A 27,696-nucleotide genomic window follows, 5' to 3' on the forward strand; every position below is an offset into this window, starting at 1 on the left:
AAATCAAAGTCTCTGGTTATGTCATGAACAAAGGAGCACAGCAAAAAAGCCCAGCCCAGGTTTCTTGATTCCTTGTTCTGTGTCCATGTATTTTTCCATCTTCCTTTAAACAGCAACTATCAGAAAATATCACCAAAATGGTTTGTATTCATTCTCAACAGCATAAAGTACAATAGGTGTGGTATGAAAAAATGGTCAAACTACCTAGAGAATGTAATTTTTATGTTTTGCAAGCCCCAAAAACAATGTGTAGTTATGGGGCTGCACTTTCCATATCTGTAATAATAAAGTGTTCATTAATGTTTTGAGGTGTCTCTGAATTTTTATTAGGTTACAGTTATTTTCCTTAACTTTCCCATTTAACATACTGTGCAATAAAAGGGGTCAGAGTCTATTTATACATTTTTGTTCCTCTGAGAAAGATGAGACAACTGGCATGGGAGCAATCACACTGAAGGGGATGCTTGCAAACAGAATGGGCAACTAAAATTCACTTTCAAATGAGATGGCATTTTCTTTCTTTCCATTTCAACCAACACACACGAGTGGTCTCACTGCTTGCAATTTGCCACTCCTGATATTCTGCACGTGCAAAGCTTCAGAGTAGAAGGTATGAATTACAGGAAAGGAAATAAACCAAGTGTTGCACACTCAGGATGTTTGTGGTGGTGCAGTGGAGGCTGTAAAGTTAAAATATAAAGGCCAAGCACATATAAATTCATGAGAGATAAAAGGACTCTTGAGGTAGAAATGGGGCATTGTCCCTCCCTGCTCTCCATGTATCTACAAACTGCTTGACAAGCATATCTTTTATCTTTAAGCACACAGGAACTGAGCTGAGAAAATCTGCCCCAATGTGGAAAATGTGTTATCTTTGTCTTTGATGAGCAGTTTAGGAATGTTTGAGCTAATGTTGCAGCAATTGTACATGTAACATTTGTTATAATAATGTTATTTCCTTTTAGACCTTGTTTCTCAGATTTTCAGTTCAGTTATACAATTACTGCTTTTGCATTTTTGGTGGAACTTCATTAAAATTTTGACCTCACATGGCTTCAGCGGGACTTTCAATTTCCTTTCAATTTTGCAGCATTTGCAGATTTGATTATAGGAGCTGATTTATCCTAATCCTTGAAAGACTGTCCTTTTTTCCATGTCCCTGTGGAAAAATGAATAATTTAATTTTACAATAACTTTTTCCATCCTTTTAGTTTTCATGTGATAGTTTCTGACAAATCTTCAAAGCTGTTTCAGGCCAAATCACTGATGGGTGCATATTGGCATTGTGAGCTCAGAATCAATAGAGCCCTGGCACTGTATGCAATGTGAGATTCCAGGGGGTTATAGTATTGTTTTCAGTTTAAGGAATACTGAAAGTTGTTGGAATAATAGTGGCTGAAATTAGTCAGGTAGAAGCTTCCACATGTGATGACCCAGATGCAAAAAGAAATGCTCAGAAAATACCTAAGCCACTGATAGATCTGGGGAGGGTGCCAGAGGAAGAAGCAGCCACCTATTAATTTATTCCTTACCCTGTTTCCCAAAGTATCCATTGTTACACAGTATTAGATGTTGTGCTTGTCTGGACTCAATCTGAAATCTGATATAATGGTTAAAACAAACAGCCCCCAGATTTTATTTTCTTTGAGACTGCAGCTTTTCATTCCTTTGGTCATTGAAGTATCCAACACTAAAATGTTCGTGTGTATTCAACTTTATTTGTGTCCGAGTCTTGCTGAGTAAGAGCTAAAAAAAGAAACCAGAGAAAATAAATGTATCTTTATATCCATGTGTAGGATTTTGAAAAATTATGAACAAGTATTTCAAAATGTTTTAAGTCCAAAAGTGTAAGGCCTGTATTGTGACAGATTAGAGTGGGTTTCCTGTGGTGAATGTAACTGTCGTGGCTGATGGAAAGAAAATTGATGGCATGAAAATTACTGTAGCTGCCCAATATTCTTTCCAAATGGGCTTTAACTGCACATTCTTGTTTATTGCTCTCCTGCTGGGATAAATACCTGCAAACCTTGGTGTTACTAATACATCTGTATGCTTAGGACCTCATTTCTCAGCTCTGGCTCAAGTTCACTTGTATTTATCTGGGTGAATAATTCCTTAGATGTGAAGTTATTAGGCAGTATTGCTTAATAGAAGAGATACAGAATTCAGCTGTTAGTTTGCCCTTGTCCCAGTATATTTATTAGATACCTGGATGATAGAAGGGGAAGCATTTCTATATCATTTGTATGCACTGCTGATATGGTAGAGTACAAGCATAGAATTCAGAATGATCCTGAAAGTTAGAGATACAGTCCAGGAAGGTGAGATGAGGGTAAATAGGGAGTGATGCAAAAGAAAACATTTAGACAAGAACAATTCAGTGTGGAAAGGCATGACAGAGGACAGCTTGCTAATAGCAGATAGAGCAGAAAATAATCTGGGGTGTCACAAGCTGAGCATGAGTCAACAGTGGCCTGGTGTTGTGAAAAGGGAAGTGCCCCAGAGCACGGACAGAGACTCTGGGACACACAGCCCCCCTCTGCTCATCAGCAGTACTGGGGAGCAGCAGGACCACTCTGGGGGTGCTGCCCAGCAAGATGCAAGCCAGCTGGGGAACATCTAGAGCAAGTGAGAAGAAATAATGGGAGGAAAGTTAAAGAATTCGATTTTTTTTTCCAGTCTAATGAAGAGGTAAATGAAGGGTGATAATCTGCTTTCTTTGAAACAGAGATAGTAAAATATGATTGAAATTATTTTAATCAGGGAAGATTATTTGATTTCAAGGAAAATATTATCAGGTAGGGGTGGGAAAATAGTAGTGGGATGGATTGCTGGGGGAGCTGTAAAGCTCCAGCATGGGGTATCTGTGTCTGGGTGAGTGTCAGCCCAGAAAGACAGGTCTGATCAGAGGGACCCCATGACCTCTTGAGTGCTGTCTCAGCTCTGTGTTTCTGTGATTCTGGCATTCCTACTTGCGCCTTTTGGGACTGTTGGCCAGAACAAGTATTATTCACTGCAAGGGTTGCAGAACTGCCTTCTAAAATTAGACAGTGTTCTAAGCAGTGACAAAAGATAAATGAGTTCAAGGGAAGACATGGTGGTCATGTGGCTGCTTGGTTGGCTGGCTGAAAGGGTTTGATGCTTCAGTGCCTGACACCAATTCTGTCTCTAAGATCAGCCTTTCTGTATTATAGTTTAGTAAGGGCAGGAGAGCAATTTACACATGAAGGAATTGAGAAAGAACATGCACATGTAACATATGGAAACAGATCCTCTCCTTTCCATCCTGTGCCTGCCCACCAGTTCTCACTTCATAGAATTATACTTATGTGTTGTCTTAGAAAACATATTCCCATACAAACTTAAGTGCTTGCAGGGGTCAAAATAGGGACAAGTAAGTCTGTTCTCACCATCTCTCATCTTTTCAGTGTTTATGTACCTACTTATTTATTCTGTAGCTTTCCATCAAGCATAAGCTCTCTCTGAGGCTGGCAGTTGCTGTATGGGTGTGTCTGGGAGGTTGAGCACACTGAAGACAGTAAAAAAATAATAGTAGGTTATAAAAGTTAAGCTCTTAGGCCACTTCTTGTGACAGTGGCTGCCTAACAGTGTGTGTCAAAGCTGCATCTGTTCAGCCAAACTGAGATGCTCTGTGCTCAAGTTCTCACTGCATGTGTCATCACTGGCTATTTACTTGTGTTGCCACATGGTCTGGGAGCCTGCAAGAATAATGCATAAACACAGACCACAGTAGGCTGCTCCCTACCCCAAAGAGCCCAAACCTTGTCCTGAATTTCCTAAGGAGCTGTAGAGCAGCTGGATAATTTTAAAAATAATTTCCATACTGTTTCCCTCCTGCCCTGCTCTGATTTGGAGCAGTGCATTCCCCAAAGGAAAGACTAAGGGGAATCAGCTCAGTCAGTTTTCTTAAGGTACAAATCCCATCACACTGAGTCATTGCACAATGTTCAGCACTGGCTGTGCAAATTCCAGCATCTCCCTTTGCCTACAGCACAGTGTGGTAATTATTACTGAATCATTTGAAATTATCCAGAATTTCAATGTGATTACCGTCAATAGCACTAGGTAATATGATTTCAACAAGCTAAACACTGATATGGTAATCCTTATCACTTCTAATGCCAAACAATTTAATCTTATCACCATGTGCTAATGAGATAATATATTTCAGTAGGGCTTTTTATGAATATTTGATTATTCCAAGTGGTGTTGAGATAAATCACTGATGTGAGTTACAGTATTTTGTTAGCAGTGCTGTGCATCTGACTGAAAGGACATTTTTTGAAGACTCTTAAAAGACTTCTCAAATCTATGTAATGATCTAAAACTCTGACTGATTGATCCCTGCCTAGAAGTGAGCACTTACGGGAACTATGAAAATACAGAATAATTTTTCAGTTGTTTGAGCATGAAAATATTTCTAAGTAACTTAGCACTGCTTAGATGTTTTTCTTTGTAACAGTTTGAAGGTCACTGCTTTTGAAAGATCAGTTGTCCAGGAAGTCTTCTTGGACAAAAAGAAGAAAAGCCAGTCATGCAAATTTTATTCTGTGCAGAGCTCCTTGGCAGAGAAGAGGAGAGTCCCTGGTAACTGCCTCACTGCCTTTGGAAAAACAAGAATAAAGAGCAGGTTGTAGAGATGATGGGGAAGATTCTTAGTGCAAGGACAGAAACTTGGTCTGAAGTATTTGCTTCCCTAAGGTGATGTAACATATTTGCTTGGGGTTTGAAGAGTGGCTCTCCCTGCAGTAAAAAGAAGATTTGTGAGGAATAGTTCCCATTTCCCAGACTCTGTACAGACTTTTTGCTTCATACTGCCACCTGCTCTCCCCACATTTCCTGGCAGGCCTGGATTTAACAGCCCCGTTACATTGTCTGGATTCCCTGCAGAGGTTTGGTGCAGGCAGTGTGCTGCCTTTGGCCAGCCATTCCCATTCTGAGGGAGAGGGAACTCCAAGGAGAATCCTGCAAATGATGGTTACACTGTCCCACTCACAAAGTAAGAGAGAACAAACAAATGGCTTTTCAGCAGCAGCAGCAAAAATTCACCAAAAATCTAATATTGATTTCATGACTGCACTTGATATTTGGAGCTAATTTAATCCAAATTTTAACTTTCTGCAGTATTTTGGCATTTACCTACCTGAAAATCCCTCCTTTATCCCAATACGTTCTAACTGCTGTTCAAAGCAGCTTGTAAGGAGAGTGGGCATTAACAAGCTGTGTTTTAGGATGACTTCCTCCAGTTTGCTTTCCTCTCTCCCCAGGGTCAAAGATGCTCTTGGTGTGGGATAGATGCTGTTGGGGCTGCACCATAAATGCCCATTTGTGAGTCTGGCACAGGGAAGTGCTGGCTGCATTCACCCTGCTGAGAAGCTGTGGTTCCATTTCTCCATTTCTTTCTGGAAGTAACAACCTGTTAATTCTGCTGCTGAATTTGCCTCTTCCTCCTTCAATTACCAAGTTCAATATGGAGTAAAGTCTATAGGTCTTATTCAGCAGCATCAAGTAATCTTGGATTACTTAATCAGTTTTAGAAGACTAATTTCATACTGAAACAATCTTTAGGCAAACAGCAATGTTTCTTTCTGTAAGAAAATGCATTTGGAGAAGAGCTTTAGCAATGTGGTTGCTACTGAACTCTATGGTGTTCCTTCCTGTTTTGGCTTGGACTTTGCTGCCTTGGCAACTCCCACTGGCTGCTTACATGGCTTGGAAAGACCCTGGTCTCACAGGCTGCTTCACCATAGACCCTACCTTGTCCTCCCATGAAATGGGCCCTCTGCTCCTGCCCAGCTGAATGAACTGAAGTGGGATTCTGCAGGGACAGGGGGAGGCCCCTGCCATGCTTTGGGACTGTAGCACTGTGAAGCTCCTGTATTCCAGCACAGGAAGAGGGCAAGGAGATAAATGACTGCAGTGTTTGTTTGTTTGTTTTCCCTAAAGAAGGTTCTTTGTAAGCGTATTCCACATGAGGATTCTTCTAGCCACGTAAATAGATCCCTTGTGTCTAAATTAAATTGTGTGAATTTAAGTCTCTGTATATTGTTCCTTGTGCAATGGCTTAGAAATACTTTGGAGGCATTATCTGGGAGCTTTTATGGCTTCTCTCACATATTTTTTCTGCCTTCCTGCTCCTACACATCCATGCACACACAGTGAGAGATGCAGGGTCAGATTCTGATCAGACTTCTGCTCATTTTACACACACAAAACTCTCTTTTTTCACTTTTTTATTTTCTGAATTTCACCCACAAACCAATTTTGGACGCACTAGGCAGCTCCTTGTAAACACTAGCCCAACAAGAGCTGTGCTACTGAGGACCTCAGACTCCAGGAGGAGAGATAACTGGCCAGATTTGGAGCTGAGAGCCTTAAACACAAGCACCAGCCCATCTGTGGCCCGTTTCCCTGCCTGGTGGGGTTGTTTTGTGAAGTTGTTACTCCAGAATCACAGCAGTGCCATTTATTCTTGACACTGTGGGTTGCATTGCAGTGACAGCCCTAATAAATTGCTTGCATCTGCAACAAGCAGGTTTTCCATTTGGGTTACTCTTCATAAAAAGCTTTGACTGGTGGCATGGAATAGAAAGAGAAAGGCCATGTTGTTTCTGATGTTTCTGATGTTTCTGATCTTTCTCCTTGAGCATTTTCTGATTGTGTCTTCCTCAGAAGTTAACCATTCCATGGTTCCCTTGGCTTCATGTTTTTATTTAATGTCAGTTTTGAAGTCTTCAAGATTAAAACCTAAGAAAGCATTTTCTAGCTTTTCTAGCAGAACACATTTCAAAATGTGGCTGTGCAAAAGAATTAGGCTTTACACCAGAGAAAAAAGACATGTTCTCCATTTAAGAAAAAGAAAATTAGTTAATTTAAAATTACCATTATAAAATGATCAGCTTTTAATGGGCAGGTAACAAGGGGTCCCTGCATGGACTGTGTGAAGGTGATTGATGTGAGGCTGTCTGTCTGTCTGTCTGTGTGAGTCCTTTCTGTGGTATCTGGAGTTTTGGAAGTCAGAGACACAAATCCTGCAGATGCTAACAGTCTGGCAGTGGCACTCTGCCTGCAGAGCCAATTGTTACCCAGCCCCTCCAAAGCAATCAGGGATGTGCTCTGCAATTAGGCCCCTGGTGTAGCTGACAGTAATGAGCACTGGCTCTGTTCCTGGAACACTCTGAGTGTAAAATAATAGGTAAGTTCCTCATGATGAGTAAATTGATGCTGTGGGCAGCAACATGAAGGATGTAGCCCCCCCATGAAATCCATTCTGTCCAGTCTGGTGCCTTCTAGATCTACATTTATTACATCTTTGGCAAGGACACAGATTTCTTCCTTCTAGAAATTTAAAGGCCAAACTAGCAAGACATTTAAATATGTCTGAAATAAATGAGATGTAGCATAGCATGTAGGAATCCTTTAGATACATTTTGTGGCAATCCTAAGTGATGATTTATAGTGTGTCTTGAAGAACCCTCCAGAGGGTAATTCCCTTCCATAGCCCTGCACAGTGAACCAGGCACAGCAGCCACCTGAAACCCCAGCAAAGCAGCTTCAGTCAAGCACTGAGCACATGCTCTGTGAGCTTTTTAAGACAAACCCTTCAGTCTTGGTACTCTCCAACCCACACTCAGCTAACAGAAACCTCTAGTCTCTTGTTTTCTGGGAGTTAATGGCTTTCAGTATGACTGCTAATTAGCAGGTCACAGCATTGCTAATAGAGTTTCCACTGGTGTCTTTGCCACGACTTTGGCTTTCACATGTGAAGGTTTCTTTCTGTCTCAAATCAGCAGTGGTGAGCCCTATGTGGTTTGAAATCCTGTGGTGAGTGCCCTGGTATAATTGGCTGTGAGCACTGTGTGAAGATACCCACATGTGCATAAACTGGGCTGCAAGAGTGTTGTTGAGGTTGCATGGTTTGTTCAGTGAAGAAGAAAAAAGGAGAGAAGTTTGAAGAGCCCTAGAGATTGTCCTTTGCCTAGCTATGGTGATGCAGCACCTGCTTTGGTATCCAAGATTCCCACCTCAAGGTGTTTTACCCTGGATCAAAGCTGGTGGCTGTCACAGGAGCCCTTTGAAACTTGTTCTGCTACAGGAAATGAAAAAGAAAGGAGCAGCCAGTGTCTTGGCAGGGCTGAGCATGAGGTGCTGGCTTTCCACCAGCAATATTGGTTCTGCTTCTTAGTATGACAACAACTGCTCAGCCTACCAGGACTGGAGCCTTGTCTTTTCTCAGGCAATTCCTGGGGGCAGGATTTTCAGCAAACCTGCACGCCAGTGCTCAAAGGGATAACAAGGCTGTGTAACTTGTGTGAAAAGAAGTTGTGACAAGTCCTGTCATGGCAGCACTTAGGCTGCACAAATTTGGCTGGTGAGTGGGTGGGGGAGTGGATGGAGGTGGGGGGTTTCCATCTCAAGTTTCATTTAAATACTGACATTTGCCAGTTATTACTGTACTGTGGCATCTGAGCAAACTCGAATATTTTGCCTTTCCACACCTGAAAAAATAACTACTGCAGTTCAGACCTCAGGGCAGTAAGTGTTGGCTGCTACTTATTTTTCAGTGGTAGCTCCTTATCTGGTAAAAGGGCTGCCATGAACCTCAATTAGTCAGTGCTTATACAATGCTTTGAAATTACAAGACACTATCTACCTTTTAAGCATTATAATGTTTCTACAACATATTCTAACAAGTACATGCTTCAGTACACAGCTGCACACTCAGTGGTAGGCCAGAAATACTTCCTAAGGGAAATAATCCAGGAGTTTCTGTCCCCATGGCACAAGGAAATCTTCATCAGTTTTAAATTTATAGTGTGTGTACCTTCAGAGCAAGGAAAAGCAGACTACAAATAGCTGCCAAAAAACCCCAATATTTGGTGTAGTGTAAAACCTCTGCACAATCTGATCACAGTGTAGAGCAGGGCTGGAGGCAGATGGAGCAGGTATAGCACCATTGATTTCCAGTTATTTCCTCCAATATCCAGCCCAGGAGCTCCTGGTTGCTAAGAGCATGCTGTGCACACTACAGATGTTCTTTTATTTTGATGCATTGGAGACAAGGATGAATCTGACTTCCTCATTTTGCTCTTCAGCCAGTGCTGCCAGTGGTGAATTAATTGCCTTGCTAAATTAATAAGTCATAATGTTTTTGGGCTGGGGCCAGGGAGCTGTCAGTGTGTGCTCTGCACGTGAGCATGGCAGATAGGTTATCCTGGGGATAGAGTGACAGCTCCCAGGGCTGCAGTGAAATAAAATCTGGAGGGGATATGGGGCAGCCAGCCAGGCCATCTGTGGGAAGGGGCACCCAAAAAGGTGACTGGCTCAAAAACTCAAAGCACCCAGCCTGGTTGTATGTGGCAGCTTCCATTTGGCAAATTTGAGAGTTCTGAGTGTAGCACTGAAGATTTACAGTGATGGAAAGTGGTTAGGAATATGGATATTTAGTTTCTGTGCTTTTTCCACTTTAATCCTGGCTCTTTCCCTGGCTCACCAGGTCAGCATGGGGTGTGGATTATCCAGAGCTGTCTCAGAACAGGGATCTCTGGCCTGGTCCTGGCGTGTGGCTTTGCAGACCTCACAGCTCAAAGGCTGCCCTGGCCATGCAGCACCAGCCCTTTGGTGTCTCTGTCTCTGAAGTCAGCAGAAAAATGACCCTGTGAGAGTGGTCTGAGGGGACAGCAGCAGTCAGGCATGCTGGGGGATGGGATGGGACTGCAGGGCTGGGATAGGGGTCTGGTCTGTGACACCCCTGCCAAGCTCTTGGCTTGCTTCAGCTGTAATCCCACACTCACTCGTGCCCCTGGCTCCTGTCCAGTCTTCGCCCTGGCTGAGCTATCCATGCCTCACACCTCAGCTCCCACCACCATCCCAGGGACAACGAGGATGGATGGGGGACCCCTCCCTGGAGGATGGGCTCACAGAGCTGCAGAGAGGCCATGTGCAGCCACAGAGGGTCTGCACAGCAGCAGACCATCTTTTAGGAGTTCCAAATAGCTTTAAAAGAACAAATATGTCTCAGAACTAAATGCTTGGTGCCACCTGCAGAAATAAAAGGAGAACTACTCATGTCTGCTTGCTGCTTTTCTGACCAACAGCTCCAGAGAGAAGTGGTACAAGCACAAAGCTGTCCTCTACATTCAGATTTCATCCTGCTTTCATGGGACTGTTTTCCTTAAGAGCCTCCGATGCAGTACAGCCCTTCAGAAATCATCCACTTGAACACGCTGCAGAGTTGAACACTAGAAATGAAATAAGATGCAGATCTGTGTGGAGTGACTACATGAAGGATACATAGCACAGAAAGATGCTATGTAATATATTATTGAACTAGAATTTGGCTCCAGTGGGCTGTGGCAGAACAGATTAAATCAGGATTTATGAATTCTTCATGTGAGGAGGAGGGTGTGTCGACTGCAGACTTGGTTATAGATGGTGGTTTACTTACCACTGGGATCTTGGAAATTGAATAAAAAGACCAATTACCACCTATTTCTGTAATGAGAGGTGAGGGTGGATGTTTCTCTTTGTTTTCCCAGCCAAAACAATGGGCTGCATGTCAAAGCTTGTACTTGCAAAGGCAGAGGGTAGAGGATTTGGGTGCTTTGTGTGTCAGTGAGAAAAGGAGTCATCTCATGGACTCCTGAAATAACAGGAGGAGAGACTGTGTGTAATGGCCCTGGTTTGGAAATGGTGAATAGGGCTGCTTGGTGCTCTTCTGTCTTCAAGGAAACACGGTTCAGTATCATTAAAATTCCAACTTTTTCCTTCAGCTTCTCTTCCCAATGGGAACAATATAGTGAGGTCCTGGTTAATACCTGCTATAAATCAGCTGAACATTCACTTTTCTGACTCCAGCAGGGTCCCCACCCCTTCAATTATCACTCCTTCTCATGTACAAACATTAAAGCAAAACTCGATTAGAAGGGAGCCAGAAGAGCACAATTGAAAAGTTGCATGTTCCCAAATGCCCTGAGCAGAGCAGGTGGGACATTCTGAGGGGCTGCAAAGGTACATCCTGCAGCAGGGGGCAGATCCAGGGTTAGATTTCAGCATCTCCTGCACCCCAGGAATTCCAGACACACTTTTGGCCACAGTTTGTTTCTGCCAAGAGCACTGACAGGCTGGGTGGGGTCTGGCAGAGAGGCTTCCTTGGCCTTTTCTGAGGATGGGTTAGACCCAGGACCTGCACTGGGAGGATTCTGGCAGCATGGATGGTGATGGCATAAATGCCACTGGCTGTCAGGTGTGGCTTTTCTCCTCTCAGAAAGGACATTTTGCTGGATGTGTGTTGGGACTCTCATATTTAAGCCTTATTCTCCATGGTCTGAACAAGGTCCTTGCCCTGAAGTGGGACAAGGACACTTTTTCCTTAAAGCAATGCTACTGCAGCTGGTAAATCCCAAACTCCTCCTTTACCTTAAAACCAGGGTGGGGTGGGGGTTTTTTTGTTTGTTTGTTTTTGTTTTGTTTTTGTTTGTTTTTGTTTGATTGTGAGTTTTTTTGGGGTTTTTTTTTTTGTGTTTTTTTTTTTTCTCTCAAATGATCTTGGCAGAGCACATCTCATTATTCCACTGACTTACAGGGTTTGGGCTTTCACATCCCAGAAATTTGGTATCTCTGTACAGTGAAAAATAAACTCATATTAGTCTAACTAACTCATACAGTTATCACAATTCTAGATGATAGTCAATGTCAATTAGCGTAGAAGAGTGTATTGAAAACCAGTACATACAATATTTATATGGATGTATATAGATTTTGGATTGGATATTAGGGAATTTTTTTTCACTGCAAGGATTGTCAGACACCAGAAGGGGCTGCTCAGGGCAGTGGTGGAATCACCATCCCTGGAGTTCTTAAAAAAATGTGCGAATGTGGCACTTGGAGACATGGATTAGTGATGAACTAGGCAGTGCAGGGTTAACAGTTGGACTCAGAGGTCTTTTCCAACCTCAAAATTTCCAAGCTCTATGATTCTCTGATATCCTCCAAGCATCTGGGAGAATGAAAAGGTGGCTAAAAGCTTTCATCCCCTAAGTCTGTTTTTCCAATTGACAAGATTGTTTATGCCAATATTAGTTCAGTAATGTTTCAAAACAGAAACCTGAACCATATTGAAGCAGTTTATATCTTCATTCAGAAAGAGGATTTTTTAGGACCACTAAAATGCAACTTTTCTCTTGCCTCAAGACTTAATAATTATACAACTGAAAATGGAAATTATTCTGAGAAAGAACATAAAGAGATCTTTGGGGTGGTGGTATCGATCTTACAAATACACAGTGAAATCCTGTTGCTATTTTTAACAGCCTACTTCAGCTAAGAAAGGAAAAATATCAGAAGATGTAGAAAATGTTAAGAGGAAATACTGCAGAGTGAACCCAGAGGATTGCTCAGAGAGGAAATGACTCAGGCAGTTGCTAACTAAAGGCAGCTGCCTATTTACAGAGGAATTCAAAGAGTTAAAGGAGAATTTCCCAAACAAAATATCCTCAGCAGAGTGTGGATGGCATGAGGATGCACTTAGAATAAATGTGTCTGAATGAAACCAGGGAATTGCCTGAGCTTTGCCATGAGGGGCAGGGGTAAAACAGCTCCAGCCAAGGGCAGGAATCAGAGGGCACAGGACCAACCCTTCCAGCCTCAGCAGGCACTGGTGATGTGGGCACTGCTGTGCCCTGGTCTGGGTGAAGGAATTCCTGTGGCAGCCAGGACATGAGCCCTGACCATGGCCAGCCCGGGGCCCTTTCCCAGCACCACAGCGAGGGTGGGTTGAGAAATACTGGCAGAACATCCAAGTGCTCTGGCCTTCATCCTTCCATCCTTAACAGGCTCCCACCTTCCTTTATCTCCCTTTGAAGGCCACTTGCAAGCCCAGTCTGGAGGAGCTCCTGGTGGGAAGGCATGGCTCCTTTTCCCAGCTTGTGAAATGAGGACTCACTGGGATCTGCTGGCAGAGTTTGTGTGTGAGCTGCATGCTCTCTGCATGAGAGGTGCACCAGCAAACCCAGCATCTTCAAGGCAGGCCACAAGGCAGTGTTTCAATCTTCCAAGATTTACTCTGCATGGCTCCTTTTCCCTTCTTCTCACCAGTTATGTGTGGTTAACTAGCTGGAGCAGAGAGAAAACAGAAGCCCTTCCTCCCATTCACATCTAGAACCTGTAATTAATGAGCAGAATAAATTCCCTCTTAGCAAGACATCAAGTAAAAAGACTCCCAGCATTGCTCATTAATAAAATAAAACCTTATAATAAATCATGGCCTGTAAGATGTGTTACAGATAATGTATCTCAGCAGCTGTTTGGGGCAAGCAAAGGCTGGTGTGACAGGTCAGTGTCCTGCTGCTGGTGACAGTCCCTGTGTTTGGGTCCCTGACTGCACAAGGTCTATGGGGAGGGAGCAATTTACATCCACCTAAGGGAGCAATGAGTCTCAGCCTGTCATGAGTAACTGCAAAGCTTTTACACAGTTGTTGTTCCTATCTATGAAAATGTTATTATCGCTTTAAGAAGTTCCCCAGCCACAGGGAATGAGAAAAGCAGTGATGATGTGACACACTGAATTCAAGCTCTGGAAAAAATCTCAGCCATGGCACTTCTCTGTTTGAGTTTCTGTGTGTTAGGGGTTATGTTTTTTCAGGGAATTTCTTTGCATTTGTTCTCAGGGAGATGGAAAATAGTGATCAAGAGATCTCGGGATCTCTCCTGCTCAGAGTGACCCCGAGATACGTTAGAAAGTCTCTTTTCCCAGCCCGGCGCTCGAAGAAGGAGTCAGAGCTCTTCATTTCTCAGTCTCGAGGTTGTTTATTATATTTTATCTACAAAATTTTTCCTCTTGTCCAGCCAAGGTCCGCTCAGCAGGACAGTCAGAGGCACTCTGCCTGCCCCCGGGACGGTGTTATCTTTTTATACTAAAAACTATGTATTAAATATTTACAATTACTTTCCAATACTTATCACCTATGTTAGACAGTGAGCTTCTACTCTGAACCAATCTAAAAGTGCCAACAGCAGAAGATGGAGGTCAAGAAGAAAAGAAGAAAGGCTAGACACACCCAGATTCCTCCATCTTGCCCCCTGAACCCCCATTCTAAAACCCCAAAAATCTATTTTTCAGCCCGTGATAAATTCACTATCATTCTTCTTAAACTGTCGTGACTTGCAGATCTTTATATAAGGTTGGTAATTTGCTCCATGGATCATAATCAAACCCACAGGTGTCTTGGGCTCTGTGCCAGGGTCTCTGAGCCCCTGGCAGGGGTCTTGGCAGTCCAGGACAGACAGAGGGATGTCCTGAATTCCGACAGAGACAAAAGCCGAGTCCCTTGACCAACCCTTGAAATGTCAGGGGGACAGGGGGGAGCGGGGTTCTTTCGGCAGTTTCTAACCGGGCTGGTCCCTCTTTGCCCGGCTCGGAGGGGAGGCAGTTTGGGTGGGTTTGGGTGCTGGATTTCTTTACCCGGCTCGGAGGGGAGGCAGTTTGGGTGGGTTTGGGTGCTGGATTTCTTTACCCGGCTCGGAGGGGAGGCAGTTTGGGTGGGTTTGGCTGCTGGATTTCCGCTGCTCGGGGGGAAGGCGGTGCGGCCGCGCTGCTCAGGGCCCGGGAGGGCGGCGGGGCCGGCGGGAGGCGACGGCGGCCACGGACAGCGCCGTGCTCCAGTACCGGGGGCTTCCCTCCGGCGGCAGCACTGGGCGTAGAAAGGGTAAACAGTGTATAGAGCGTACAGAGTGTAAAAAGCGTAGAAAGTGTACAAAGTGTACAAAGCCCCGGCGCTTGTCAGGTCGCTGTGACGGTCACCTTCACATTTCGGGGCTGCAGCCCCGCTTTTGAGGCGCAGGAGGCGCCCGCGAGGCGTCCGAGTGGCCGCGCAGGCGCATTCGGGGGCGCAGTGCCGCTCTTGGCCTGCAGTACCGCGGGCTGCCCCCAGGCGGCAGCAGCGACCCGAGCGCTGAGCCCTGCAGCGCCACAAAACGCGCGGAGCTGCTCCTGCTGCCTGCACAGAAATCCTGTTTTCTCCCCTTTTCAAGCCCTTTACTGTTTCATTTATATAATTTATATGTACAGAAGATGTATGTGTATTTTCAAACCCATATGTATCTGTATTTGTAGGACCAAAGCAAAAAATGTGACCCAGAGACACCTGTTCTGCTATCTCCTTTTCCTTTCTATTTTCTAAAGCTTATTTGAAGGGATCTTTCTTACCCCATATTTATTTCCATAAAGTTTCTATAAAGGTATAACAGAATTGTGGCTGAGGGTATTCTGTAAAATCAGAGAGCTGAGTTTTACCACCTGGGCTTCTTAGTAGCATAAGCAAATAACAGATGTGAAAGTACTCTGAAGGAAGAAAGCATGACATGAAACATACATTTATTTAAAAGGACTGTACAGACAAATTAAACTCACACTGTTACTCCTATGAGGCACAGGAGTAAAATACTTAAAACACAGAAGCCAGTGAAAATACCAGATATTGCTAGAATACCTAAATACTAAAATGAAAATGTATGCTGGAGGAATTAGAAAACTGTAAAATAAAAGAATAAAGCACTTTTTATTTATTTAAAGTGCTAGTGAAGTCCCAATTTCTTGAATAGTATGCTATTTAAAGTAACACATCAATGTCTATTCTTTCAAATTTATATTATGTAAATTGAAGCCACTGTCAGGTTCAGTCAGGGTCCTGTTTATAAAGCTAAGGTTGAATTCAGGAAGTGCAAGTATTTAAATTTGCCTTACATTTTCTCTGTAGTTAATGTGTCCTTGACACTAAAGTTTGGACAACTGATCCTCCCCAGCTTGGGTATGAAAATTTCTGTAGCAAAGCATTCAGATGCAGTACAGTGTTTGCATCCTTTTACTTATGAGCTTAGGGTTGATGGTAGGGTGAAAGGCTTGGGATTTTGGTTTTTTTCTGTTTGGTTGCAGAACAACAGGACTATCCTTTGCGGCAAGTGATGAACAAAGACCCTGGAAACCATCTTTACCAAGAAAATCCAGTTCTTTTGTTGTTACATGGATACCCTTTTAAAAACAGAACCACAAAGACAGGGTTAAACCAGACTTCAGTAATATAAAAGTCTCCTAAGCTTTGAGGAAGGTCTCATTGTGGTTCCTCAGACAATTTGACCCAAATAAGAATAAATTTAAGTGAAGTGGAGAAGTATCCACAAAGACTTCAGATACAAACGAAGAAGCCATTGTTGCTCCATGAAGCAAAAATGCAGCAGACTTGTGTTAAGAGCTGTACTTCAGACAGCTTCCTCTTCTGTCTGAATACCAAGAAATCAATATTTCCTAATTATTCCTCCAGTCTCTTGAGAGAGTTGCCTGGGAGAAAAGAGCCTGGGGCTGTCACGAGAAAAGTTCTTCAGTTAAACTTCTGTGATTGTTCCGTGAGAGAAAAGAGAACTCCTTCCCTGTGAGAGACACTGCTTCCCTCCCTGCCCCCACCCCCATGGTCCCCTCATACATAACACATATTTTACCTTCTGAAATGGCTGGAATCACAGAATAGCTCAAGTATGAAGGGTCCAACTGCCTAGCATTAAACTGTATGGCTAAGAGTGAAATCCAGGTGATGCTCAAACCCTGACAGGCTTGGTGCCTTGGCCACTTCCCTGGGTCACTGGGCCAGTCACCAACCACTCTGTCAGGGAAGAACCTTTTCCTGGTGTCCAACCTGAACTTCCCTCAATGCAGCTTCATTCTATCTCCTCATATCCTGTTGCTGGCCATCAGAGGGGGATCAGCACCTCCTCCTCCCTTGGAGGAAGTTGTAGGCTGTGATGAGGGCACCCCTCAGCCCTCTTTCCTCCAAACTGAACAAGCCAAATGTCCTCAGCTGCTCCTCAGAGGTTTTGTCCTTGAGACCTTCTGCAGTTTTGGTCACAGAGGTGACTCCAGAGCACTGAAACAGTCTGATGTCCTTCTTGCACTGAGGCACCCCAAGCTGCCCCCAGTGCTCAAGGCCCCCCCAGTGCAGTGCAGAGTGAGACAATGCTGTGCTGGAGGTACCCCAGGTTGTGGTTGGTCCTTTTGGCAGCCAGGGCACCCTGCTGACTTATCTCCAGTTACTCACCCTCAGCAAGGCATGCTATTCATGTGGCAGAATATCCTTTGTAAAGGATGTGAAAATTGGTAAATACTAGTACAATTGATGCAAACACAGTGTGTCAGATTCACTTTAAAAAAAAAAAACAACAAACCCTAACCTTGTAAAACACAAGAGAACATGAGACTAGTTTAAAAAAGTAAAAGTACAAAACTGTTGTACTAAATTAGTAAATGGTGCATCCTTAAGTATACTTCAGTTCAGGGATCTCCCAAGAAAGAAAGAACCTGGCAAAGTAACAGTGAAGTGAGAACAACTATGACTAACCCTACTTATTTCAGAACTGTAAGCAGAAGTCTCTACAAATCAATCCACCTATTCACACTACTTCATTGCAGACCATTCACCCACTCCATTGTCACTACTTCTTAAATTTATGTACAACCACCATCAAAGTATGCTGCTCTCCTGTATGCACTTTGGGGAAGCCCACATACTGTCTTTTAACTCTGTGCAGTTTCCCTTCAACTCCATAGGAATTGCTCTGAACAGAGCACACAGCATGAGACCACCCTGACATTTGAAACAGTAAAATCCAGTATTTGTGCCACAAAACATGTATAACACACTATTGCCATTTGGAGCATGGAGACTGTCTTCCATTATTGCTATCTCAGAGACCAAATCCCTGTAATTCAGCTAGCAGAATCTGCTTTTCACATAATTTCGGGGGTAGGTGGTTCACATTGTGCCTGCTGTTGGCAGATGTTGATTTGACCATGTAAGATTAAAATGGGGGAATATCTCCTGAACCTGGCTTAAGTTTTAGGACTTTTCAGTAAATCACTCATGTACTTAGTGGCAGACATAGGAAATGAATGGTGACATGTGTGATTTGGCCAGCAAAATTGCATCATGTAGATTTGTTACAGTTGCCAACATTTGGCAAAGTTCTTGGAGCAGAGACTTGGAGCTTCCCTGTTCTTCCTGTCTAACAAGCCAAATTCCCAATATAACCACTCTAACATAATATAGAGAGAAACCTGGGCTAAAGAGAAGAGTGTGAACAAGCACTTCCTGCGTCCCAGAGTTAGTGAAAAGAATATTTAACACTTGAGATCAATTTAGGCAACAAAGGTGGTGACAAAACTGGGATTAGAGATGAGTAAATTTCAACCGCCAGTTCTGTAAGTGGATCATTGCCATCCTCCTCATAGCAAGAACTGTTGTTAAATTACACGAAACAAAGGGAAGACATACAGGGAGTGATCTACTCCAGATGCTTTAGTCAGGGTTCTTTTGGCACACAAGGAACAAGAAAACAAACTGGCCTGAAGTAAAGCTTATTTGAAAATGACCTATTAAAAGACAGAAAAATAGAAAGCTTTGGTTGAGGGAGGACAATGACACCAAAGCTTGTTGGTTCTGGTGAAACTCATAATTTTTAGTTGACACTGTTCCTCATGCATGTTCCTGAACTTTCCTATGCTCCAGCGGAGGACATGTCTGCCGGATTTTGGCTGTAGAAACCAGGAACAGAAGACATGCAGAATGGCTGATGTGCAGTCTGTGCACACAGAGATCTGGGATATATCATGCATGTTTCCTAGAGAACCACAGTGCATTGGTCAGCCTTAAAGCCTAGGAGGATCACTAACAGAGCTCACTTCAGCCTTGCTCTTAAGTCAGTCAGTCTTTAGACTGCTGAAAATAATAACCTGTTAAGATGTTAAAGCATGACAAATTACATCATTTTTAGAAATTCATACACAGCCAGCACCTTTCCAAGTTTTAAGTCAAGTTTGAGGGAATGGTACAATCAACTTCAGTAAATCAAAACCCATGTGTGTCCTTAATGCATTGATATTCTGTATAACAAATCTCGTTTTCCCTGAACATTTCCTGTTTAAAAACAGTTCCATTGGATACCCAAACCTACCCAGTCTTACAAGATTGGAGAACAAATTGTTCTTCAGTGAAACAAACAGACAGTCTGCTATTTCAGCACTTGAAATAGTCTCCTGTTATCAGGAGAAAAGAGAATAATCTTTTAGTAATATCTGTTTTTTAAAAAGAGAACATAAAAGCATTTGTGGTAATCACATTTGGTCAATAGAAATAGCCTGACATTTAGGATACTTGCACAAAGAATTCCAGTTTGTTCAGGAGTACAAAAGATGGAGCAATTGAAATGTTAAACTGTAGCACCAGTAATATTTACTTTCCTAAAACCAAATCCTAAAGACTGGAAGGAACTTAGAGCAGGATCATTGTGCTTACATTGCATTTAAATAGAAAACAATGAGACAGTCATACTTGAGTCTGCAATTCAGCAAAGTCTGGGCAAATTTGCCATTCTACTGGAAGAGTACTGGGACAGGAGCTTGTCACAATCTTCTGGATTTCATTCATCCTGTTTCCTCTTGGGCTTTTTGGGGTTCCGAGAGCGGCTCTTGGCTTTGCACAGGGGACAAATGGGCGCGTTCCGGTGGATTTGCTGGTGACACGACAAACACGCCTGAAATGCAATTGCAGCCTCTGGTTACAAACACCAAAGTGGCCTTGGTACACAGGTTATTGAGTTCCAGTACAGACAAAAACAAGGCTCCTTGCCTGCAAAGGTAGACTGCTGCTGCACTCTACACAACCAAGGTTATGTGGATTGTAATTTCAGGCTTACTGAAAATCAGAGCATCTCATTGAATTAAAACTGCATTTCTGCAGACATGTGGCTCACACGTGTATCAGTAACTTTAAATTCTATTTTGTGTTAAAGGTTACAGTGATGTTTTAAAGGTGTTTACCTGCCTAATAGCTCACTGAGTCAGAGAAGTTACAGTGATGGCCAACTGCAGTGTCACAGAATTGAAGGCAGGAGCAGGTAATTGGATGAATTCCACATATTTAACACAAGGTACAGAACTCTGCCCTTTTGCTCCAGACTAAGCCCTGTAATTTACATCTGACTGAAGCCTATTACTTGTAGAATGGTTTTTCAATTGCCTAACTACAGATAGTAAGTATATTACTTTGAGGTGTACCTACATCAGTTAGCCTTCTTAGTGACTCTGGAACCTGGGTGGGAGGAATACCCCTGTCTAACTACTTAACTCTTCTCACTACATAAGGAGCTGAGTAAAACTGTCACTGAAGTGCCTGTGGTTATGTTACATTAATCTACATGTTACTCATGAAGATCCCAAGTGCAGAAGCAATCGCTTTTCCTGGTAATTTACACCATTGGTAATTTCCCCCATAAAAGATGTGCACTGTTTTTAATATGACTCCATATGGCATTAAATAAGAGCCACTACTTTTTCTTTTGCCAAGTTTTTTTTCTATTTCTTACATGCCTTGCTCCCGTGTGAAACACAGGAGGAATGGGAATTGCCTACATCTCTGCTGAGGGTGACTTTTAAATACTAAAGGATTCTTATCCTTAACCCTTGATGACTGGTGCTACTACTTTAGTCTACTGCTTGCTCTTGTTTTGAACCCCTGCAAGGAAAATCGCCATCAGGACATGTAACTTTTCCTTTTCACAGACATTAATCACCTTCTAAACGTAATGCATTCCAATGACAAAAGAGAAAAACCAGCACATTCCATCTCCTGACCTTCATTGGAGGTGGCTGCTGTCTGAAAGTTGCTGTCTGTCTGGTATCTTGCTTCCTGGCCACCTGCAGCTGTTGGGCAGCTGCTGCAGCTGCAGCCAGAGACTCTGGGATGGGAGGCTCCTGTGGTTCTGTCTGCCATTCTGCTTTCTGCTTTTCAAAGTAGCTAGACAAAAGGATGACAAACAAAAAAATGTAACCACCTTCTGCAGTATTTCATTAGCCTGTAAAAGATATTTGGTGTTAAAATACAGTGGATCACATTTCCCTATCATGTTCCTCCACTAGAGTCAAACTGCCAAATTGCCTACACATTGACTAGTTCATAAATAGAATATGTGGTGTTTCTTCTGCATTTCTACACTTCAGCCAGATTCCAGACTGGATGTAAATCTAGTAAGATGAAAAATAGACAACATGTATAGAAGAGAAATAGGCAACAGCTTCAGATGCACCTCTGTCAAACAGTTTTTCTATTTTATTCTGTTAAAATTAATAACTTTTGTGCACAGCATATTAATAAACAGATCAATACATTCTTTGTAGTGTCAAGGTGTTTGGATTGTAAAACAACATTTCTATAGAAATACAAGGGAAATCTTGAAAAATGTGTGCGTATGTAAATAAATATATAGTATTTATATTAATTGTATATAGTAATTGTACTATAGTAATTGTACTAATACTGTATAGTATTGTAAAAGTATATATATTAATTGTGCTGGGCAATAAGAGCAATACTTGCATATTAAAACATCCCTTGCATTTAAAACTGGTCTGTTAAACAAAGGATACTGTTCTTTGAATAGTAGCTAATTCTGCCACTCAGCTCTGCCTAGGTTATATGTAAAAATGAGACTGTGATTTATTACCCAAATCCATTCCACATCTCAGGGAAACTTGTTGACAGTCACAGGTATTTGGCTAAAAGCCACTGCCATGTGCAGGCAGCAAAAAGTAAAACTCTGACTAGGAGCAGCACAACCCAACTGAAGAATACCTGGTTTGTATCCCTCTCATGTATTGCCTCCTACTATTTCTTGCTAAAGAAGTAATTTTCAAGAAAAAATAAAAATATAGAAAAAGCAACATATAGTATGAAACCTAGAAGGCCAACAACCACCCTTAAATGTTTGCATGTGGTATGTAGGGTTTGCAGTTTGGAATAACCTAAATTTAACTTGAAACAAATTCAGACTGAATGTTATCAAACACGTCCTCCACATCCCTTTTTTGTTAACTTCTGTTTTTCATGCCTACCTCTTGGGTTGTTTTTTTCCACCTACCAACAAAATTAAAACGAGAAAATGACCAGTAGAACTGAAAGAAAGCATAAAGGCAGATAATGTTTGCTTTGGAGACTTACTCGAGGGACAGTTTCTCTTCCTCCTCACACAGGTCTGGCAGCCTCTGCAGACCCAGAGTCATCCTCAAGGCATCCACGTGCTCCTTGAGGGGCTTGTACTCCTCGTGGAGCCGGCGAGTCGATTCCAAGAGTTTGTTCAGATCGTTCTCAGACTGCTTGATAGTGTTCTCCATCTGAAACAGCAGGTTGGGCACGCTTTTAAAGAACTGTTCCTCTCTGACTGAGCAACAGATTGTGCCAGAAAGAGTAGATTTTTCTCACTCAAGTTGGAAGAGATTTGAGACAATGCAATAGTAAAGCAAAGACTTAAGGTATTGGGAGGATGAAAAATGGGTAAAGGAGAAGCAACAGAAAGTGACATATGACATGCATTTTCATTTTTAAAAAGTGCACTCAACCTATAGGACCTTCTGAACAACAGAAAAAGCAGAGAGACAGGCTACAAATAAAGCTGGCAAGTGAGGAGCTATAGAAGACTCTCAAGAGACACTAAAAAAGAGCTTAAAGTAACAAACTAATCTTCTGTGTTTCTAAGATACCTGAACACTGACTGGCAGAAGTTAACAAACAAGCTAAGGAAAGGTTTTTGCTTCCCTTACTGCAGCAAGTGGGAAAAGCAGCAGAGAAAAAGACAATCTGACTGCACAAAGAGAGGAGGATGAAAGAGGGGTTGAGGTTATGCAGCTGGACAGGGAGCAGACATTTGAAATCATAAATAAATGTAGTCTGCAAATCCAGTACATAGCTTGTACTTTTTTCACCTGTTGGAGCTTTTTTCTTCCAGCGCAACACAGATACCTTGAGAGCTAAAAACCCCATGTAAGTGCCCTAACACGACATAAAATATGTATTTAAAAATATATTCCCTATTCAGTCCTCTAATTGGCTAATCTTCCCTGTTTATAAATTGTTTTGTCTCTTTTTTGTATTAATTCCCTTCAGGCTGGTGCTTCTTGATGTTTGGTGATTCCACTCTGGGATGAAGGTCAGCTCTTACTATGAATTTAACAAACACTATGTATTTTCTCAAAATCTCCTTGTCCCACCTAGCTGCCAAAGTTTCTGTTTCTGGATGCTAAATGAGAAAGGACTAACAGGAAGAACTGTTTTCTGTGGGACAGCTGGAGTGGTATCACTGTGGCTACTGGCAAAGTCATAGCCACAACAGCCTTGGTTATCTTATCTATCCTCTCAGTGCAACAGCTTATTATGCCAGCATTATAAAATATCCTGCCCTGCAAAGAGAAAAAGCAGTTATCCTGAGGTATATTTACTTTGTGCTCTCTGTAGGATCCCAGGATGGTGTTGTAAAGTGCACATTATTGAACCAGTGATGCTTCACTCATGTGCACAATTCCACAAGCTGTGGGATGATTCACATGCAGCTGTGTCTGAGTCAGAGTGTCTGAGCTGGGCTGGCACTTACCACGTTAATGTCAGCGTGGATCAGTCTCAGCTCCTCCACGTGAGCCATCTTCTCCTGCAGCAGCAGGTCCATTTCTTGTTTATATTCCTTCAAGTGCCTCTCTTCAGACTCCAGGGCTTCAAATTCTGCTTTCAGTCTTGCCTTTATTTTTTCCATCTGCAAAGTCTTATTCCTGAATCCCAGTGACAATTAAAAATAGAGAGACATCAGTAAGTCATTGACACGTTTTTGTGAGGTGTCAGTTTATATGGGATTAGACAGATAAAAGAAGGCAATAGCAGCAATAGACAAGAATGAGACTAAATGAGTCTGAGAGAAGGTGAGGTACAAGGAGAATACTGAATTCCAATGCTAGCTCTTTTGCTGAGCTCTTCAGTGGTAAGAGAATCCTTGTACTGAATTATGAAATTAATAGAATGTTGTCAGGTTTTGACAGAGCATGGCAGAAAGCAGGGTCAGTCACGTGGACAATTAATTATGGCTACATATTCCAAGTGTCATAGCTAGTAATATGACCTGGGTTCCTCCCTCTCTCATTTCAGGAGTTTATAAAGCTGCAAGAGATAAAAACAGTACCATAAAAAACTTCTACATACAATATGTATTCAGAAGCAGGTGGTCTGGCAGGGATAATATGAACAAAGGAGATTTAAAACAGAACAATTACAAAATTTCTGTTTCGTCTCTTGTATTTATGACATGTGTCTGCATCTCTCATCAGTAAATTCATTCTTATTCTCTTGTATCTCCTCCCAGTCAGAACACTGAGTCTTTAGGTATTTACCTAATTTTATGAATGGGTTATTTCTGGGGAAGTATTTAAATAAGCATGCATATAAATAAGCATGTGCATATATGCTTGGATTGTGGGCATCCAGTGGGTTTACTGAAAGAAGTATTCCCTTGACTACAAATGATATGTATTTATCTATAGATACAGATATGGATATAGAGATCAGAGTCCAGATTCGAAATCAGATTCCCACATCCCTTCAAAACCCAGCTAAGCTGTATCATAATACATAATAGAGATCAAATATAAAAATGGGCAAGTTCTTTGATTTTGTTCATGAAGACTTCTTTCCCCTCTGTCCATAGAATGCATGAAATGCAGATTAAAATAAAGTCTGCTAAACCTATCAAAGGTGAATCTGTAAACATAAGGAGATCTCATGTTTATCTTGAAGGAAATTCTTCACAGAATGCAAGCTTCGAATGCATAAACAGGTTTATTTCATCAGATTTTGCTAAAGGTGACTCAAAATAGACATCAATGTTGCAAGTAGGACTGGCTTTTTGACAATGATTTTTTAAAATTTAAAATACACTCAAGTAACTTGTTTGATACTTCATTGTACACTAAAGCTAAACATCACCTTTGCTCTACCTTATACCACAAAATAATAGCAAAAATCCATCAAGTGCAGTTAATACATCACCTTTGAATATGTGATCAGAAAACTGAATGCACTGTAAATTTCCAAATACAGGATACTACTCTCACTGAAAAATTAATTTAAGTGTTACAGTAATTGGACCACACTGTAGTAAACCATAGTTAGATCTGTTTTCTAAAACAGAGCCTGTGTACCAGTTGAGTACAAAATCATCCTTCTTACACTGTCACATCTCTTTCTACAAATAGTTTGGGGATACTAGACAGACAAATACTTTTGCTTGATCTTTGTTCACCTCTGTAGTATTATGTGAAGAAGGCTGAGGCCCATACTCTGCTGCCAAATTCACTTGTTCCACGGATAAAGTGTGCTCCTTAGAGATGCTGTAACCAGCCACGAGTGCCTGTGATCACCTGGGAGCTGGGATTCCTCTCTGCCAGCCCTCTCTCCTCTCTCTCTGCCAGCCCTCTCTGGCTGTCACATCCCAAACACTTCTCATGGCTCTGGGGTTTCACAGTCAGCATGCCTTCCACCTCCCACCTGCATTCAAAACCACTGTTCTCTCTAAGGTGTTTTGGCTCCAACTAAACAGAGAGCTCAGGCCTAATGCTGGAAATCGGTGCCCTAAACCAAGGAGTGGAAACGCCCTGCCTAAAGTTATGAAGAAGGTTCCTGATGAAGGAACCTGTAAATAAACCTGTTTACTCATTCAAAGGAGCGTGCTGTACCCTGCCTGGCTTTCAATGAGCCCCCTCTCCCACAGCATCCTGCAGCTCACCCTACAAAGGATGCTGTAACAAATTCCCGGTGTTCTGCACGGCATGAGCCGCAGCCCTCGGGCCTTGTGGCAGGAGGGCACGGATGAAAAAGCCCCGGTGCGCCCGGTGTGTCCCCATCCCCGGTGCGTACGGTGTGTCCCCATCCCCGGTGTGTGTCCCCATCCCCGGTGTGTCCCCATCCCCGGTGTGTGTCCCCATCCCCGGTGTGTCCCCATCCCCAGTGTGTCCCCATCCCCGGTGTGTGTCCCCATCCCCGGTGTGTGTCCCCATCCCCGGTGTGCCCGGTGTGTCCCCATCCCCGGTGTGTCCCCATCCCCGGTGTGTCCCCATCCCCGGTGTGTCCCTATTCCCTGGCGGCGGCCGCAGGACCAGGCAGGGACATCTCCGCGGGGCTCCCTCGGTCGCTCCCCGCCTTTGGCCGAAGGGCACGGAGGGCAGGGACAGAGAAGGAGCCAAAGCTCAGCCGCTCCCCTCTCATCCCGCACGGATCCACCGCTCCCCGGAGGGCCCTGCCCTACCGCCGCCCTCCGCGGGGGACCGACGGACGGACAGACGGATAAATGAATGGACAGATGGCTGTCCTGCACCCCGGTGCCTGTAGCGCTGCCCAGCCCTGTCCTGCCCGAGGCACGTCCACCCTTGGATTTGGGTGTCAGACTCTGCTGTCCTTGCCATCCCCGCTTCCTTCTCAGCTCGACAAGGCTCCTGCCCGGGAGTGAGTGGGGCAAAATAACAGATTCAGAGGCTCATGAATATGAAATACTAATTCAAACGACTTAAAAACAAACAAACAAACAACAGTGAAACCCTCCAGAGCCGCGGCCCGACACCACTCCCCCGCAGCCGCTCGGTCCTTCCCCCCGCGCACTCCGCCTTCTCTCCGTGCCATCACTCGGGGCTGCGCTCTGCAAATGCACGACCATTACCGCCCTGCACTACGCATTCCAGCCGCGATTCCCAGCAGCAGATGCTCCCTCCCTGCTTAGAAAAATGTATTTTGAGCTCTCGTCGTGAAGCCAGCGGTAGTTTTCTTTCCCTCAGTAGCACAATAGCTACTTTCGGATCGATGCAACTCGTCCGCTCCCCCGAGGAAAAAGCTGCTTCACGGAACCGATGGGGCACAAAGCAAACATACCTGATCTCCTTGATGCTCTCGAGTTTGCACATTATTTCTTGCTCATCTGCCATGCTTTTTACTCCCGGTTTACACCTCCCGTGAAACGTGCAAAATGCCCGAGGGGAAAAAAAAAACCGAAACCAAACCAAAACAAAAAAACCATACAATAGACACAATGTAGTCACCCCCTGCTCGCATATGGGCTCTGAGCCTGTGCGGCAGACTCTAGCGGGAGCTGTGGGACTTCGAGTCCGGGCTCCTATTGCTGCCCAGGCAGAGAAGCTGCAAAATGACTACAACACCCACAAGGCAGAGCAAAGCTCGCCTGCCCTTCTTCCTGCAACTACATTTTAAATCAATTTGTCACACCTCATTATGCTAGAGGTTGTTAGGAGTGCAAAAAGAGCAGGAGGCTTCCTTCTGAGATCTGTGCAATGTTTAGTATTTCGTTAAAATATGCACTAAAAGACTGTTGATGGGTTCGTGATTTTGATTAAAAGCTTTGACAAAAAGGGATGCTGTGGGCATTGACTACTACAATGCTGTTTTCTCCTGGATGCTCTGAGTTTTCTACTGAATGTTCTAATTGCTCACCAAATCCAACCTTTGCAAGTTTCTGGAACCGATAATGAATAAGCGGCATTTGTGAATAGAAGAGGTTATGTGGATGTCACTACAGGACACGAAATAACACAACACGCACACACTGCTGTTCTCAAGGTAAAAAGGGGGAAGTTTATTTTCTGACTCTAATATTTATAGATTTCCAAAAGTGACAGTGGATTGGAGGGTGAAAGTGCCACCTCTCCAATGACACTGGACAAACCAAGAGTCCATCAAATTTCTCCTCCTCCATAAAAGAATGCAAAACAATAAGTTATTTACAGAAAGTGTGTGAGAAAGTTTGTTACAAAAATGT

General features: G+C 43.2%; 1 protein-coding gene across 1 annotated transcript; it reads right to left on the reverse strand.

Annotated features, from left to right (window-relative positions):
- Positions 1–15,377: 15,377 nt before the first annotated feature.
- On the reverse strand, positions 15,378–26,982 carry ZC4H2 (zinc finger C4H2-type containing). The gene is made up of 5 exons (XM_036402271.2): positions 26,796–26,982; positions 23,485–23,656; positions 22,059–22,231; positions 20,696–20,858; positions 15,378–19,596 (listed from the first exon to the last, which is right to left on the reverse strand). Exons 1-5 carry the CDS (start codon positions 26,846–26,848, stop codon positions 19,483–19,485), a joined length of 675 nt encoding a protein of 224 aa, XP_036258164.1. The 5' UTR covers positions 26,849–26,982; the 3' UTR covers positions 15,378–19,482.
- Positions 26,983–27,696: the final 714 nt, after the last annotated feature.

Source organism: Molothrus ater, chromosome 14 (genome assembly GCF_012460135.2).
Source record: "Molothrus ater isolate BHLD 08-10-18 breed brown headed cowbird chromosome 14, BPBGC_Mater_1.1, whole genome shotgun sequence".
Lineage (NCBI taxonomy): Eukaryota > Metazoa > Chordata > Aves > Passeriformes > Icteridae > Molothrus > Molothrus ater.